The sequence below is a fragment of the Salvia splendens genome, chromosome 21 (genome assembly GCF_004379255.2).
Source record: "Salvia splendens isolate huo1 chromosome 21, SspV2, whole genome shotgun sequence".
Lineage (NCBI taxonomy): Eukaryota > Viridiplantae > Streptophyta > Magnoliopsida > Lamiales > Lamiaceae > Salvia > Salvia splendens.
In genome coordinates this window covers 16,687,983-16,701,215 of record NC_056052.1, presented here as the reverse complement: position 1 = coordinate 16,701,215, position 13,233 = coordinate 16,687,983, and the positions used below count along the sequence as shown (strand labels likewise).

General features: G+C 44.7%; 1 protein-coding gene across 1 annotated transcript; it reads left to right on the top strand.

Annotated features, from left to right (window-relative positions):
* The first annotated feature begins 10,872 nt into the window (after positions 1-10,872).
* On the top strand, positions 10,873-12,164 carry LOC121783506 (dynein light chain 2, cytoplasmic). Its single transcript, XM_042181600.1, has 2 exons — positions 10,873-11,084; positions 11,780-12,164. The coding sequence occupies exons 1-2, from the start codon at positions 10,947-10,949 to the stop codon at positions 11,978-11,980; spliced, it is 339 nt and encodes a 112-aa protein (XP_042037534.1). The 5' UTR covers positions 10,873-10,946; the 3' UTR covers positions 11,981-12,164.
* The last annotated feature ends 1,069 nt before the right edge of the window (positions 12,165-13,233 follow it).

Sequence of the window (13,233 nt, the reverse complement as noted above, 5' to 3'; positions counted from 1 at the left end):
GCTACCCCATTTTGTTCTGGATTATAAGCACACGAGGTTTGGTGGACTAGGCCTTTAGTCCTAAAAAACTCTTGCATTCTATTATTGACAAACTCTCCTCCGTTGTCGGATCTAAGGGTCTGGATGGTGGTTTTGTATTGGGTTTGAATAAGGTTGTAAAAATCTACGAACTTATCAAGCACATCATTTTTATTTTTCAGAAAATAGATCCAAGTCATGCGGGAATAGTCACCAATAAAAAGTACAAAATAACGAAAACCCTGACCCCCAGTGATAGGAGCAGGACCCCAAACATCAGAGTGTACTAAAGCAAAAGGAGATTTTACTCTTGTATTGTTCAACTTAAAAGAATATCTATGGTTTTTAGCTAACGCACATGTATCACAATGGAAAGAGTTCAACGATCTAGCTAGGTTTGGAAAAATAAGACGAAAATATCCCAAGGATGGATGCCCTAACCGACGATGCCAAAGCCAAGCCTGTCTGTCTGTCGGTCTGGGAGTCAGCATCATCGCATCACTCTGTTGGGCAATCTCGTCCACATAATACAGTCCGCCTCGCTCAGTGCCACGCCCAACTATCGTCCCCGTCTTGATATCCTGTAACATGCAAAATCGGGGTTGCATTAGTAATTTGCAGTGCAGTTCCTTGGTCACATGACTAATGGATAACAACTTATGAGATAAAGATGGGACAAAAAGACAATTAGAGAGCCAGAGAGTTGGCGAAATATTGATTGTGCCTGCCCCCATTACTCTGGCTAGGTCCCCACTGGCGGTTTGGACATAGGATTTCGTTGGTGGGTTAATGGATACAAAGTCTGAAGCTTCGAAGGAAATAGTATCGGTAGCCCCACAGTCAAAAATCCAGTGAGGATCTTTTGGTCCGGAGGTGGATATAGAGGAACAGGCGGAGGCTAAGGCATCGAAGGAGTTTTGACAGGGTATTATGGGCTGATATGTGATGTTTTCGGAAGGTGTGGGTGTAATCTGAAAAGTTTTTGCAAGTTGGGGGTCATTTTTGTGAAGTGTAGGAGTTTGGGGTGGTGTTTTAGAATAGTTGGATCGGTGGGGGTCGAATTTCGGTTTTACAGAAGTTTGGGGGGTCAATGGGAGGAAATCTTTTGGGGCGGGGGTCAATCTGGGATTTTGGAAAGTTTGGGGGCTGAAAAAGGGTTTTTCGGTTGTGTGGGGGGTGTTCGAATTTAGGGACTTTTGGCTCATTTAGGGGTTTTCGAATGAACCCTAGCCACCTCCCCCTTCATCTGTGGGAACCCTAGCCGCCTCTTCTACCCTTGTTCCGCCACTTCCGCCGGCGAGGTCTCCATTTGGTGACTTATTACCTTCTGACCACGATCTTGCTATGGAGACGGAGGTGATTGGGGGCTTGTCCTCATTTTTTATTTCTCCGTCGCTTCCCGCGATACCGCTACCGCCGCTGCCACCCGTCGCGTTGTCGGCGTAGGAGGCGCGGTCGAGAGCGACAGCGGCTGAGGCTCTACCGCATCCCCTTCCGCCGCCGGTTCGTCCTGCGTTTCTGGCCTGCCTCGCCTTCTTCATCTCCTCCCACCATTCCGGGAACCCATGGATGTGGAAACACGTCTCTCTGGTGTGTTTCTTTCCTCCACAGTGATTGCAAATTAACTTGCTCTTATCTTCGTCTTTCTGATAATTAGGGTTTCTGGATGGGGGTGGTGTTGCGGCGTGGGTGCTCGGTTTCGATCATGTACTGCGAGACCCATTCCGATTCCAGGTTCCTTCATTGCTGGGTTGAGTAATTTTTCATTTACGGACTCTCTTCTGACTAAACCGTACGTCTTCCTTGCGGTTGGAATAGGATCCATGTTTAGGATCTCCCTCTTGATCTTGCTGTATTGGTTGTCGTCGAGTGCCCACATGAATTGATATAATCGGTGTCTTTGTATATGTTGATTATACTTGTCTATGCTTGACGGGGTATCCATCGGATTCGGGTCCCTGGTATCGATAGAAATCCAGAGATCTTGTAGTTTCTGCCATAGTTGTTCCAATGATAGATTTCCTTGCTTGATATTGTATGCTTGCCTGTGCAGGTCTGAAATCTGAAATTGATCGGCTCCACTTCCATACGTTGTAGCCAGACTGTCCCATAAGTCGTAGGCTGTTTCGTATTGAGAAACCTCATTAACGAGGCTGTTCTCAATGTTGTTTATGATCCAATTAAAGCAACAGTCGTCCCTTTGCTGCCATCGACTGTAGCTCGGATCTGTCGGAGGGGGAGGGTCTGGAACTCCAGTAATGTGAGATGCCAGGCCTTTCCCTCGTATCCCCCGACTCATCAGTTTCGCCCATAGTGGGTAGTTTTCCCCGTTGAGCTTTTCGGCCAGGCGGACTTCGCCTAGTGATTCAGTGGATGAAGGCTGTTGGTTTTGGCTTTTCTGAGACAAACTTAGTCTCATGAACTCAGCGAATTGTTCGGCTGAGAGTGTAATTGGTGGGTTGTTTTTTGGAGAATCTGACATGGTTGTTGGTTGTATGTTTCAGGGTCTGCCGGTTTTGGCTTCTTGGTTCGAGATTGGTCCGAGACAGTGATGAGACTACTCTGAGTCTCACCCCTGCTCTGATACCATCTTGAAGCTAGTCATCGAGAGCTATGGAGTTTGTGGAGTAATTCATAGTATAGGAGAAGATAAGCTATAGGAGAAGAAGATTGTTTTTTTTCTGTGTATGTATGTCACGGTTTTTACCTCCTTATGTAGGAGAGTATTACAAAGTATTTTAGGTAAACTATCAACCTATTCTAGGACAATGTAATGAATATTAATTCTCAATCAATTACAAATCTTTCTCCTCTAATTGTGTATTTCAATTAAGGAATGTTTGACATATATTCCCTCCGTCCCATTATAAAGATACATTTCTTTTTCGCACGTGTTTTGGAAAAATGATACCCCCGTCCCACAATAAGAGTCACATTTTGTAATTCCGGTCCGTCTCACAGTAAGTCCCACATTCCACTTTCTTCGTAAATGGTAAGTAGTCCCACATTCCACTAAATCAGTTCACTCACATTTTATTATAAATCCAATATAAAAAAAAGTGAACGTCATATTCCACTCACTTTTCCGACGTATTATTCTTTACATTTCTTATAACATGTGCTCACATTAAATGTGACTCCTATTTTAAGATGAATGTAGTAGTAATAAATAGTTAAGATAGAGAGAAAATAAAATAAGAGAGAGTCCCCTCTATATTATTAAATTTCTCTCTTAATTTATGTTTTCTCCGTTTAAATCTTCATTCTTTCGTCAATTAAATGCATAAAATATTTCAAAAGGTGCATAGAACCTTGGGAAATAATAATGCAACTGTGATTTACATCGATCACGAACGTACCATGGAAAACTTCATTAATTAGAGTTAAAATGTTGTTTTCAGTAAATTGCTACTCCCTCATTCCAGAATTAAATAACTCATTTTAATTCTTTGCATATTATTAAAAAATGTAAAAAAATGGTGGATAAATTTAATGGATCGCGAGTCACATTTTAATAATTTAATTTTATATTAAAACGTGCGTAAAATAAATTAATACTAATTACTAAAAATATTAAAGTAAGAGAAATGTTCAACTAAGCGACACTACATGGCACAAGGTGAGCGACTGGTGATGGGTTGAATGAATTTTCCTTAATATTCTCGCTATTTAATTGTGGCGGACCCAAGAGAATCTTACGAGTGAGTGATTTATCACCATGGGATCAATTGCTTCCCCAGGATTTAATGAATATTGGAAAATCCAATACTCCCTTCGTCCTACTTTAGAGTCTCATTTGAGTTGGGCATGAGTTTTAAGAAATATAAAAGTAAATGGGTGAAAAGAGATAGTGAAACGTGGATCATACTTTTATATATTAGTTTTATAATAAGATGTGAGTGGAAAAAGATTAGTGGAATGTGACGTTCATTACTCCCTCCGTCTCATAGTAGATGTCACACTTTCCTTTTTAGTTTGTCTCATTTCCTCTTTTGGAAAAAGTTCTTTCTCACATCAATTATAAAATTATATTTTCTCTCACCACGTAACACACAAAATAACATCTCCTAAAATCCCGTGCCATCTCCCAAGTGTGACATCTACTATGGGACGGAGAGAGTACCATTTCTGAAATATTCCAACCGAAACTCCTAAAGTGGGATACAAAAAATGATCAACCGGGACTCCTAAAATGGGACGGAGGGAGTAGTTTTTACATTAAAGGTTTCTACAAATTCTTCTTTAACTTTCTTGAAAACCAAATAGCTTTAGGAGTTTTTTTTTTTTTTTAATGGAGCTTTGTAGAGAAATATTCATGGTCATCACATTTAATCTCATCTCTTTCCCTTCGACAACTCGAATTATTTTTTTGCAATCTGTTAAGGACTCACTCCTCAACGATGATCGGCGGCTCGATGGCTCGGCGATCCCAGATTTTCCCGGCGTCCCGTGAAGAGGGATCGGCGAGGATGCTAGCGGCGGCTGTGCGCGGAGGCTCTCCGTCGGGCAGCGGCAAGCTAGGATTATAGGAAGAACTCGTTCTTTGTGGGCAAAATTATATGTAAATTTTTATTGATGATTGAATTAATGAACATAGCCCTATTTATAGACTAAGGACCCTAGGGTGGTTCGACTTCTAATCCTAACGCATCTCGGGAAAGAACCACAAAGAAAACCCGAAATAAATATTTAACAAAAATAACTAATTACCAAAAATAAAAGATAAAAAAAAGAAATTAATACTCCTAATTACTTCGGGACGTAATCCCCGAACAAATCGGGCGGACGTCGGTTCCTCTTCGCCTTGGTCGTCGCGATCGACGTGTGCATGTCTTTCTCCCCCGACGGCGCGGCGCTTGGCGTTGGTTCCACTGCTGTCGCCGGCGTCGCCGTCGGTGTTTGCCGTCCCGCGGCTGCCTCTGACGTGGGGTTCGTATCAACTCCCCCCTCCATAGCGACCTCCTTGTCCTCAAGGAGCACATTTGGAAATTTCCGCTGCACCAGTTCAAGAGGCTCCCACGTAGGCGAATCGGTGCCATCGGACCAGCGAACCAACACATGCTCCACGGGTCTATCGTCGTGCCATAAAACCTGTTTATCCAATACCCGAACCGGATAAACCACCGGCATGTCCCCACAGAACTCCGTCGGCAGTACTAACCCGGCGGTGCCGTCTGCCACGAATTCGCGAAGGAGGCTTACGTGGAAGACGTTGTGAATCCTACTCCCTTCCGGTAGCCGCAAGCGATACGCGACCGGTCCAACACGTTCCAAGACCTCAAATGGCCCGTAGTAACGTCGTGCTAGTTTGGCTGACTGAGGACGAGCCACCGAATGCTGCCTATAAGGTTGGAGTTTCAAAAGAACCAAGTCACCCACTTCGAATTCCACATGGCGACGGTGTTTGTTGGCTGACTCGCGCATACGCTGCTGGGCGCGCTCTAAATTCCGCCGTAACTCCACCAACAGCTCCCCTCGATGGCGGATCAACTCCGCCGCTTCTGGAGGCGTTGCCCGTGAAGGGGCCGCATAAACCAAGTTTGGCGGCTCCCGTCCATAGAGCGCTTTATAGGGAGACATCCCCAAGCCCGCATGATGAAAACAATTGAGAGCAAGCTCCGCCCACGGAAGGAAATTCGCCCATTTGGATGGTCGATCGGCCGTGAACGCGCGCAAGTACTGTTCCAATCCCCTATTTCGCACTTCCGTCTGACCGTCCGACTGGGGGTGGTAAGCCGTTGAGAAATTCAATTTCGTGCCACTAAGCCGCATTAATTCCTTCCAACACAGGTTTAAGAAAACTGAATCCCTGTCGGAGACCAAGGTCTTTGGAAAACCGTGGTGGCGCACGACTGTATTGATGAACAGTTGAGCCACGCGTAAAGCATCAAACCTCGTTGGCAACGGAGCAAAATGTGCGTATTTTGACAAGCGGTCTACAACCACCATTATTACCGTGTAGCCCCGCGAATGAGGTAAGCCTGTAATAAAGTCCATGGACACGTCTTCCCATACTTGGGACGGAATTGGCAGGGGCTGTAGCAACCCGGCCGGCTTTTGGGTCGAGTATTTCGTCGTCTGGCACACGATGCATGCTTCCACAAACCTCTTAACTTCTCTCTTCATGTTGGGCCAGTAAAATTCGGCAGTCACGCGGCGCAACGTACGCTCGAACCCTGGGTGACCCGCCGATTGCGAGCAATGATATTCCGTCAGAATCGGCATCCTTGCTGACGACCGTGAGCTCACAAATAAGCGCCGGTTGTAGTATACCAGGCCGTCTACTAAGGTCAAATGAGGTGGGGCCCGACCTTCCTTGATGTCGCCCACGATCTCTCGCATTTCTGGGGACGTCGCGGTTTCCCGCCGAAGTAACTCTAGCAGCTGCGGAATAGGGTGTGCCGCGGCTGCAAGGAGTTCGCCGTTGCGCGCTGCTCCTGGCTCGTTGTCGGCGTCCGGGGGCGCTACTGCGTGCGTGCCGTCGGAAGGCTCGTCTTCCTCGCGCCGTGACAGTGCGTCGGCTGCGCGGTTCGTGATTCCCTTCTTATACTCGATAACGAACTTATACCCCATGAGCTTACGCACATATAGTTGTTGCTCCGGCGTCTGCACTATCTGCTGGAGCAGTTCTTTTAAACTCTTTTGATCACTCCTAATAATGAACTCTCTTCCCAGGAGATACTGACGCCATTTATGTACCGCCTCGACAATCGCGTACAATTCTTTGTGATAAGTAGACGCGACTCGGCGGCGAGGCCCAAGTTTCTTGCTAAAGAAGGCAATCGGGTGAGTTTCCTGTAGTAATACTGCGCCAATGCCCGTATCCGAGGCGTCCGTCTCGATGCAGAAGGTCTTCTCAAAATCAGGCAGACGAAGTACCGGGGCTGTTGTCATGGCTCCCTTCAGATCCAAGAAACTAGAGTCCGCCTCCGGGGTCCATACAAATGCGTCTTTCTTCAACATATCGGTCAATGGTGACGCAATCAGTGCGTATCCTGCCACGAAACGGCGGTAATACCCGGTGAGCCCCAAGAACCCCCGGAGTTGCTTAACATTCTTTGGCTTCGGCCAGGCTGTCATCGCACTAATTTTATTGGGGTCGGCCATAAGAGAACCGTTACTGATCAAGTGTCCTAGATATTCAACGGTGGAACTGCAGAAGGAGCACTTGGGCAATTTGACGAAGAAACTATTTTGTTGTAAAACTCTCAATACGGCGGCCAAATGTTCCTCATGATCTTTCAGCGTCGGACTATAGACCAGTATGTCATCGAAGAAAACAATGACGAACCTTCTTAACATCGGCTGGAAAATTGCGTTCATTGCTGCCTGAAAGGTCGACGGGGCATTTGTTAATCCAAAAGGCATTACCAAGAACTCGAAATGGCCGTCATGTGTGCGAAAAGCCGTTTTGAATACATCGTCCTCTTGCATCCTGATCTGATGGTATCCTGACCGCAAATCTAGTTTCGTAAACACCCTGGCCTTTCCCAATTCATCAAACAGCTCATCCGCCGTGGGTATTGGAAAATGGTCCGGTACAGTGGCCGTGTTCAGCGCACGATAATCAATGCAGAAGCGAAAAGATCCATCTTTCTTACGGATCAGTAGCACTGGTGAAGAGAATGGACTGTTGCTTCTCTGAATAATCCCCTGATCCAACATATCCTTGACCTGGCGCTCTATCTCATTTTTTTGAAAATAGGGGTAGCGGTAAGGCCTGACATTGATCGGTTTTGTGCCCGGCAGCAGATGTATGCGGTGATCATAAGGGCGCGATGGTGGCATCCCGGCCGGCATGCTAAAAACCGGCCTGTAAGACTCTAGAACCGCAGCTATGGGTGGCGCCAGATCCGCCGGGAATTCCTCTCGGTTCTCGGACGGGGTAGTGGTTGGTTCTGGATCCAAGAGCATGATCTCATATACCTCCAAACCTCCTGAAGGGGACATCATAGCTGCCAGTGAGGCGCCATCTATCTTGCGGGCGGGTGGCGTAACCCCCGTCAACTTAATACGGCTCTCCCCGTGCATGAATTCCAATGTCTTTCCTGCAAAATCTGCGGTCACTTTCCCCAACGATTCCAGCCAGTCCATTCCTAGGATCACATCTGGCCCGTGAATAGGCAGAATATGGAGATCCACCATAAAAACCGTGCCCTGCACCTCCAATTTAGTCTGTCTGGAGACGTGTGTGCAAAGAAGGGCCGCCCCGTTACCCACAATCACCTTGAATGGTCGAATAGGCGACAGCGGCAAGTGCAATGATTCTGCAATCTTCGGGTGGAGAAAATCCCGGTCGCTCCCTGTGTCAATTAATACACACACCTCACGATCGTGTATAACCCCCACGACCTTAATCGGTCGAGATCGACGACCCCCATCCATTGCGTGAACATGTGACACGTCTGTTGGTACCGTCTCCTCTCCCGATAAGCCATCCGCCTCCTCATCCTCCTCTGCTTCGTCCTCGGCGTAGCATAGTAGTCTTTGTTTGCACACATGTCCGACGATCCACTTTTCGGGGCAATAGTAACACAAACCCAAACGGGCGCGCTCCGTCTTTTCGGCTTGGGATACCCGAATGGCGCCGGGTCGCAGCCTTTCCCCACCGCGGCTGACTGGGCCCGCCGTCTGGCCTGCCGTGGCCGAGCCCGCTCCTGACGTTGGGCCTACCGAGGTAATAGGTTGGCCTCGGCCCTCACGGTTCTGCCAAGGCCGACGTTGTGGCGCTGAAAGGGCCGGCTGAGGCCCGCGCTCATACGGAACATCTGTCCACTCCAAAACCAAGGCCATTGCGGCTGATAGGGACCCTGGTCTGTGCAGCCTCACGCGTTCCTGGACGTCTGGCTTGAGGCCCGCCACAAACAAAGTGAACAATTCTGATTCCGGGACCCCTTGGACCCGATTCAAGTATTTTTCGAACGTATTGTGATATTCCAACAGTGGTCCTGTTTGCGTGAGTTTTGCCAATAGACCAAAATAATTCTGAGAGCTTCTTCTATCGAAGCGATGGCGAACATCCTCCAGAAAGTCGTCCCACGTGACGAACTCATTGTTTGTACAATAATTAAATACCCATTCTGCCGCCGGCTGGTCAAATAACATCACGGCATAATGTAATCGTTGGGCTTCGGGCATCATAAGGTGATTGAAGTAATATTGGACTCTAGAAATCCAGTTTGTCGCATCCGACCCGTCGAATCGCGGGGGATCCATCCTTACCCCTTGCTGCCTGTCGAAACCTTGGCCACCCCCCTGATATCTCTGTGGAGGGTCCCAACATGTTGGCGGTCGATTAAAAGAATGATCGAACCCCCCAGATGATTGCCTCGGATTGCGGTTGCCTTGTGTTGTCCATTCGGGCCCATTACGACCGATTGCATCGCGTCGTGCCCTAGCGTCCTGCGGACCCTCGTAAAAACCCCAATTAGGGTTTCGTCCTCCAGCGGCCCGATCGCCCGATCTTATGCGACGCGTCTCGTCGTACCCCCAGTCACCTCCGACTCCAAAACCTGAAGGTTGGTCCGTCTCCCGTGACCAAGAATGGTCAAGATTGTCGACACGACGGGCTGGATCCTCTCTCTCCGTCTCGAATTTACCCAATCTCTCCAATCTCTCCAATCTTTCCAATACAAGATCTAGGGTTGCGGGGTTGGTTTCCTCCATTCTCGGCTCCTCTGGTTGGCGACCCTCGCCGTCACCGTCGTCCCCATGTGGACCCCGAAACCCGCCATTCTCGCGGCGGTTTGCTCGCGGCTGTCTCCCCCCGAATCGCGTCGCCGGATAGGTGTCGGGGCGGCCGGAGTTCCAAACGGCTTTGCCGTTGTTGTGATTATAGTTGTTGTTCTCAAAACGTGGCATGAGTACTGGATGAAAGCACCAGATGTTAAGGACTCACTCCTCAACGATGATCGGCGGCTCGATGGCTCGGCGATCCCAGATTTTCCCGGCGTCCCGTGAAGAGGGATCGGCGAGGATGCTAGCGGCGGCTGTGCGCGGAGGCTCTCCGTCGGGCAGCGGCAAGCTAGGATTATAGGAAGAACTCGTTCTTTGTGGGCAAAATTATATGTAAATTTTTATTGATGATTGAATTAATGAACATAGCCCTATTTATAGACTAAGGACCCTAGGGTGGTTCGACTTCTAATCCTAACGCATCTCGGGAAAGAACCACAAAGAAAACCCGAAATAAATATTTAACAAAAATAACTAATTACCAAAAATAAAAGATAAAAAAAAGAAATTAATACTCCTAATTACTTCGGGACGTAATCCCCGAACAAATCGGGCGGACGTCGGTTCCTCTTCGCCTTGGTCGTCGCGATCGACGTGTGCATGTCTTTCTCCCCCGACGGCGCGGCGCTTGGCGTTGGTTCCACTGCTGTCGCCGGCGTCGCCGTCGGTGTTTGCCGTCCCGCGGCTGCCTCTGACGTGGGGTTCGTATCACAATCATATCCATAATAATAACAGTCAATCATTTAATCTAAATAATTAGAGACAGATTAATCGTTTTCAATAAATTCTAAAAAGGGGGGGGGGTCATATGCAAGTGGGAAATGAGATATTTAATATAAGATGTTTAATGGGACGAAAGGAGTAGTAAATATATGAACCCTTAAATTTGAACTTTTGTCATGACAAAGAAGTGCCCAACCCATTTAAACATGAGTTTATCAATTTTATAGTTAATAGATCACTAAATTTATATTGGTGTCACTTTTTATATGGTTTCTATTGCATTCTAAGCGGATAGAATATAGAATAAGAATATGTGACGTGCCACAATATTGGACACCACATAAAGGAATCCTCATTTTAGGTATTTCAATCCACTCCTCGTATAAATAGGTGCTAGGAATATAGATCACCCAAACAAATAGGAAGAAGAAGATAATTTGTAGGTCAATCACTTCTTATCTTCAAAAAAAATGTTGGAAGGGAAAGCAATTGTAGGTGAGACCGATATGCTTGAAGCCATGCAGCATGATGCTCTTCAATTAGCAGCTAAGGCACTCGACTTCTTTGATGTCATTGACGCCACTGAAATTGCTCGATTCATTAAGAAGGTATATTCATTCATTTTTGCACCAAGCTTAGCTTATATGATGAGCATGCACTTGTTAAATTAATTATCTTATTCACCTATTTATTTAATTTAAATGAGACAAAACTCAGATCGCTTGAGTTTGTTCAAGTTAGCTCAAGATCTGGTGCACACGTGTGACATGGCGAAAATTAAGCTAGAATGGATTAAAAAGTATATCCACTATTGAAGTAATATCTATTTGTAGGGCTGCATATTCGATGTCATGTTTTGGGTATATCTGATACTCCATGGATACCCGAAATCACATGTTCGGATAATTGGTGTCAGGGATTTTAAGATTTCGGGTATCAAACTAGTGTGTCTTAAGTAGAGAGAATAAAGTAAGATAGATGAAATAAAGTGGAGATAAATGAGTTTTCATTTTTAGTAATGATTCATCTTCAGTGGAACGGAGGGAGTACAATCATACTAATGAAAAAAAAAATAAACCACTAAAATTGAAGCTTGAACCATAAATATTTTATTAATTTTTACAATTCCTATACTCATCACAATATAATTTATATAAACAGAAAAGAATAAAAACCATTTGGGTTTCCAGGTACCCGATTAATCGGATTCGGTAAGTATTAGGGTACCGGAATTCACATGAGGCGGGTCGAGTACCAGATTGGATATTTTAGTATGATGAATAATTCATTTAAACATTTGTAGGAGTTCGACCGAATATATGGAAATGGCTGGCAATGTATTGTGGGGACCGACTTTGGTTCTTTTGTGACGCATTGCTCAGGGTGTTTCATCCATTTCTGCGTAGGCAGCCTTGCAATTTTACTCTTCAAAGGCTCAACCGAATCCGAATCCGAACCTGAACCTGATGCTGATCACCAATTCTCAGCTTCGATCATTGTCTGATAATATATAACTATGTTGTGACCAATATGTCAAATTGAACCTATAGAGTTCAATTTTTTTGGTTCTTTTTGGAGATCCAAAATGTTAATACTATCAATTAGATTTTCTAATTTCAGCAGCGTTATTATGTACTTGTTGTATATGTGGGTTTTGTTAGTTCAATACAATATTGTACTTGTCTCTACATAAAGTTTTTAGTATATGTTCAAGTAATGAATTAGTTATCAGAGGCTTAGCTGAAATTTTTCAGTTCGTTTTGCATCTTTATATATAGCCAAACCCAATTTATAGCAACTGAAATTGTTGTGCATATGAACATCTTGTGACGTTGTATTCAAAATAGGGATATTAGTCCCTAATATTATGGAATTTTCAAAAAATTTATTTTTTTCCCACGAACTTTCAATTTGGCAAATATCACGAACTTTTACCCGAGTTTATTATTTTCCGCCGGCGAAAAAATTCTGACAAATAATATCATGATACGGATTTTTTTTTCGTAATTTCTCGACAACAATTTCGAGAGATTCAAGTTCTTTAATTTTTGGGGATAGTTTTTCTTGAAACACACCCTCCAAAATTGTTCTTCAATTCATGAATATAGTCGGAATTTTTTAGCTAGTGGGGAATAACATACTAGGATAAAAGTTCGTAATATTATTTGCAAAATTAAAAGTTCATGGGAAAAACCAACTTTTTGAAAGTTCTATCATATTAGGGGCCAATATTCCTTAAAAAGATTACATTAACACTATCGATCATAGACACGTATTAACTCTGTTGGATAACACACTTTTAAATCTCTAGTCTTCTACTTCGATTGTGAGATATGGGACCTTTTTGTAGATATTTTGAGAATTTGAAAGTTATAGGTACTTTTACCAATGAGCAAGAAAATAATGGACAAAATATAAACGAGAATATTGAAAATATCTCTTGTCAATAACAACCATTATTTCGTTTTCTACGCCAAAAGTTAAATAAAATGTATTCACGCGCTATCGGCACGGATTTTAAGAAGTGTTAAGAAAAAAAGTTAAAGAAAGTTAATAAAATATGTATCTCATTTGTATGTATTTAATTTTAAAAGATATGTGAGTGGAATGTGAAGTTTCTTTACTATTTATGAACTAATAATGAACCGGGACTAGTTACCAAAAATAATAATGAACCGAGACTCCTATTTGCAGACGGATCAAAATGAAAAAACCATGACTTTTATTGTTTTATTCACATATGGATTGAGTACACAT

Excerpts from the sequence above, each read along its gene's own strand:
- LOC121783506 (XM_042181600.1), top strand. The coding sequence starts at position 10,947 with ATGTTGGAAGGGAAAGCAATTGTAGGTGAGACCGATATGCTTGAAGCC. Across the intron at positions 11,085-11,779 it reads TTGCTCGATTCATTAAGAAG|GAGTTCGACCGAATATATGG; the intron begins GTATATTCATTC and ends AAACATTTGTAG.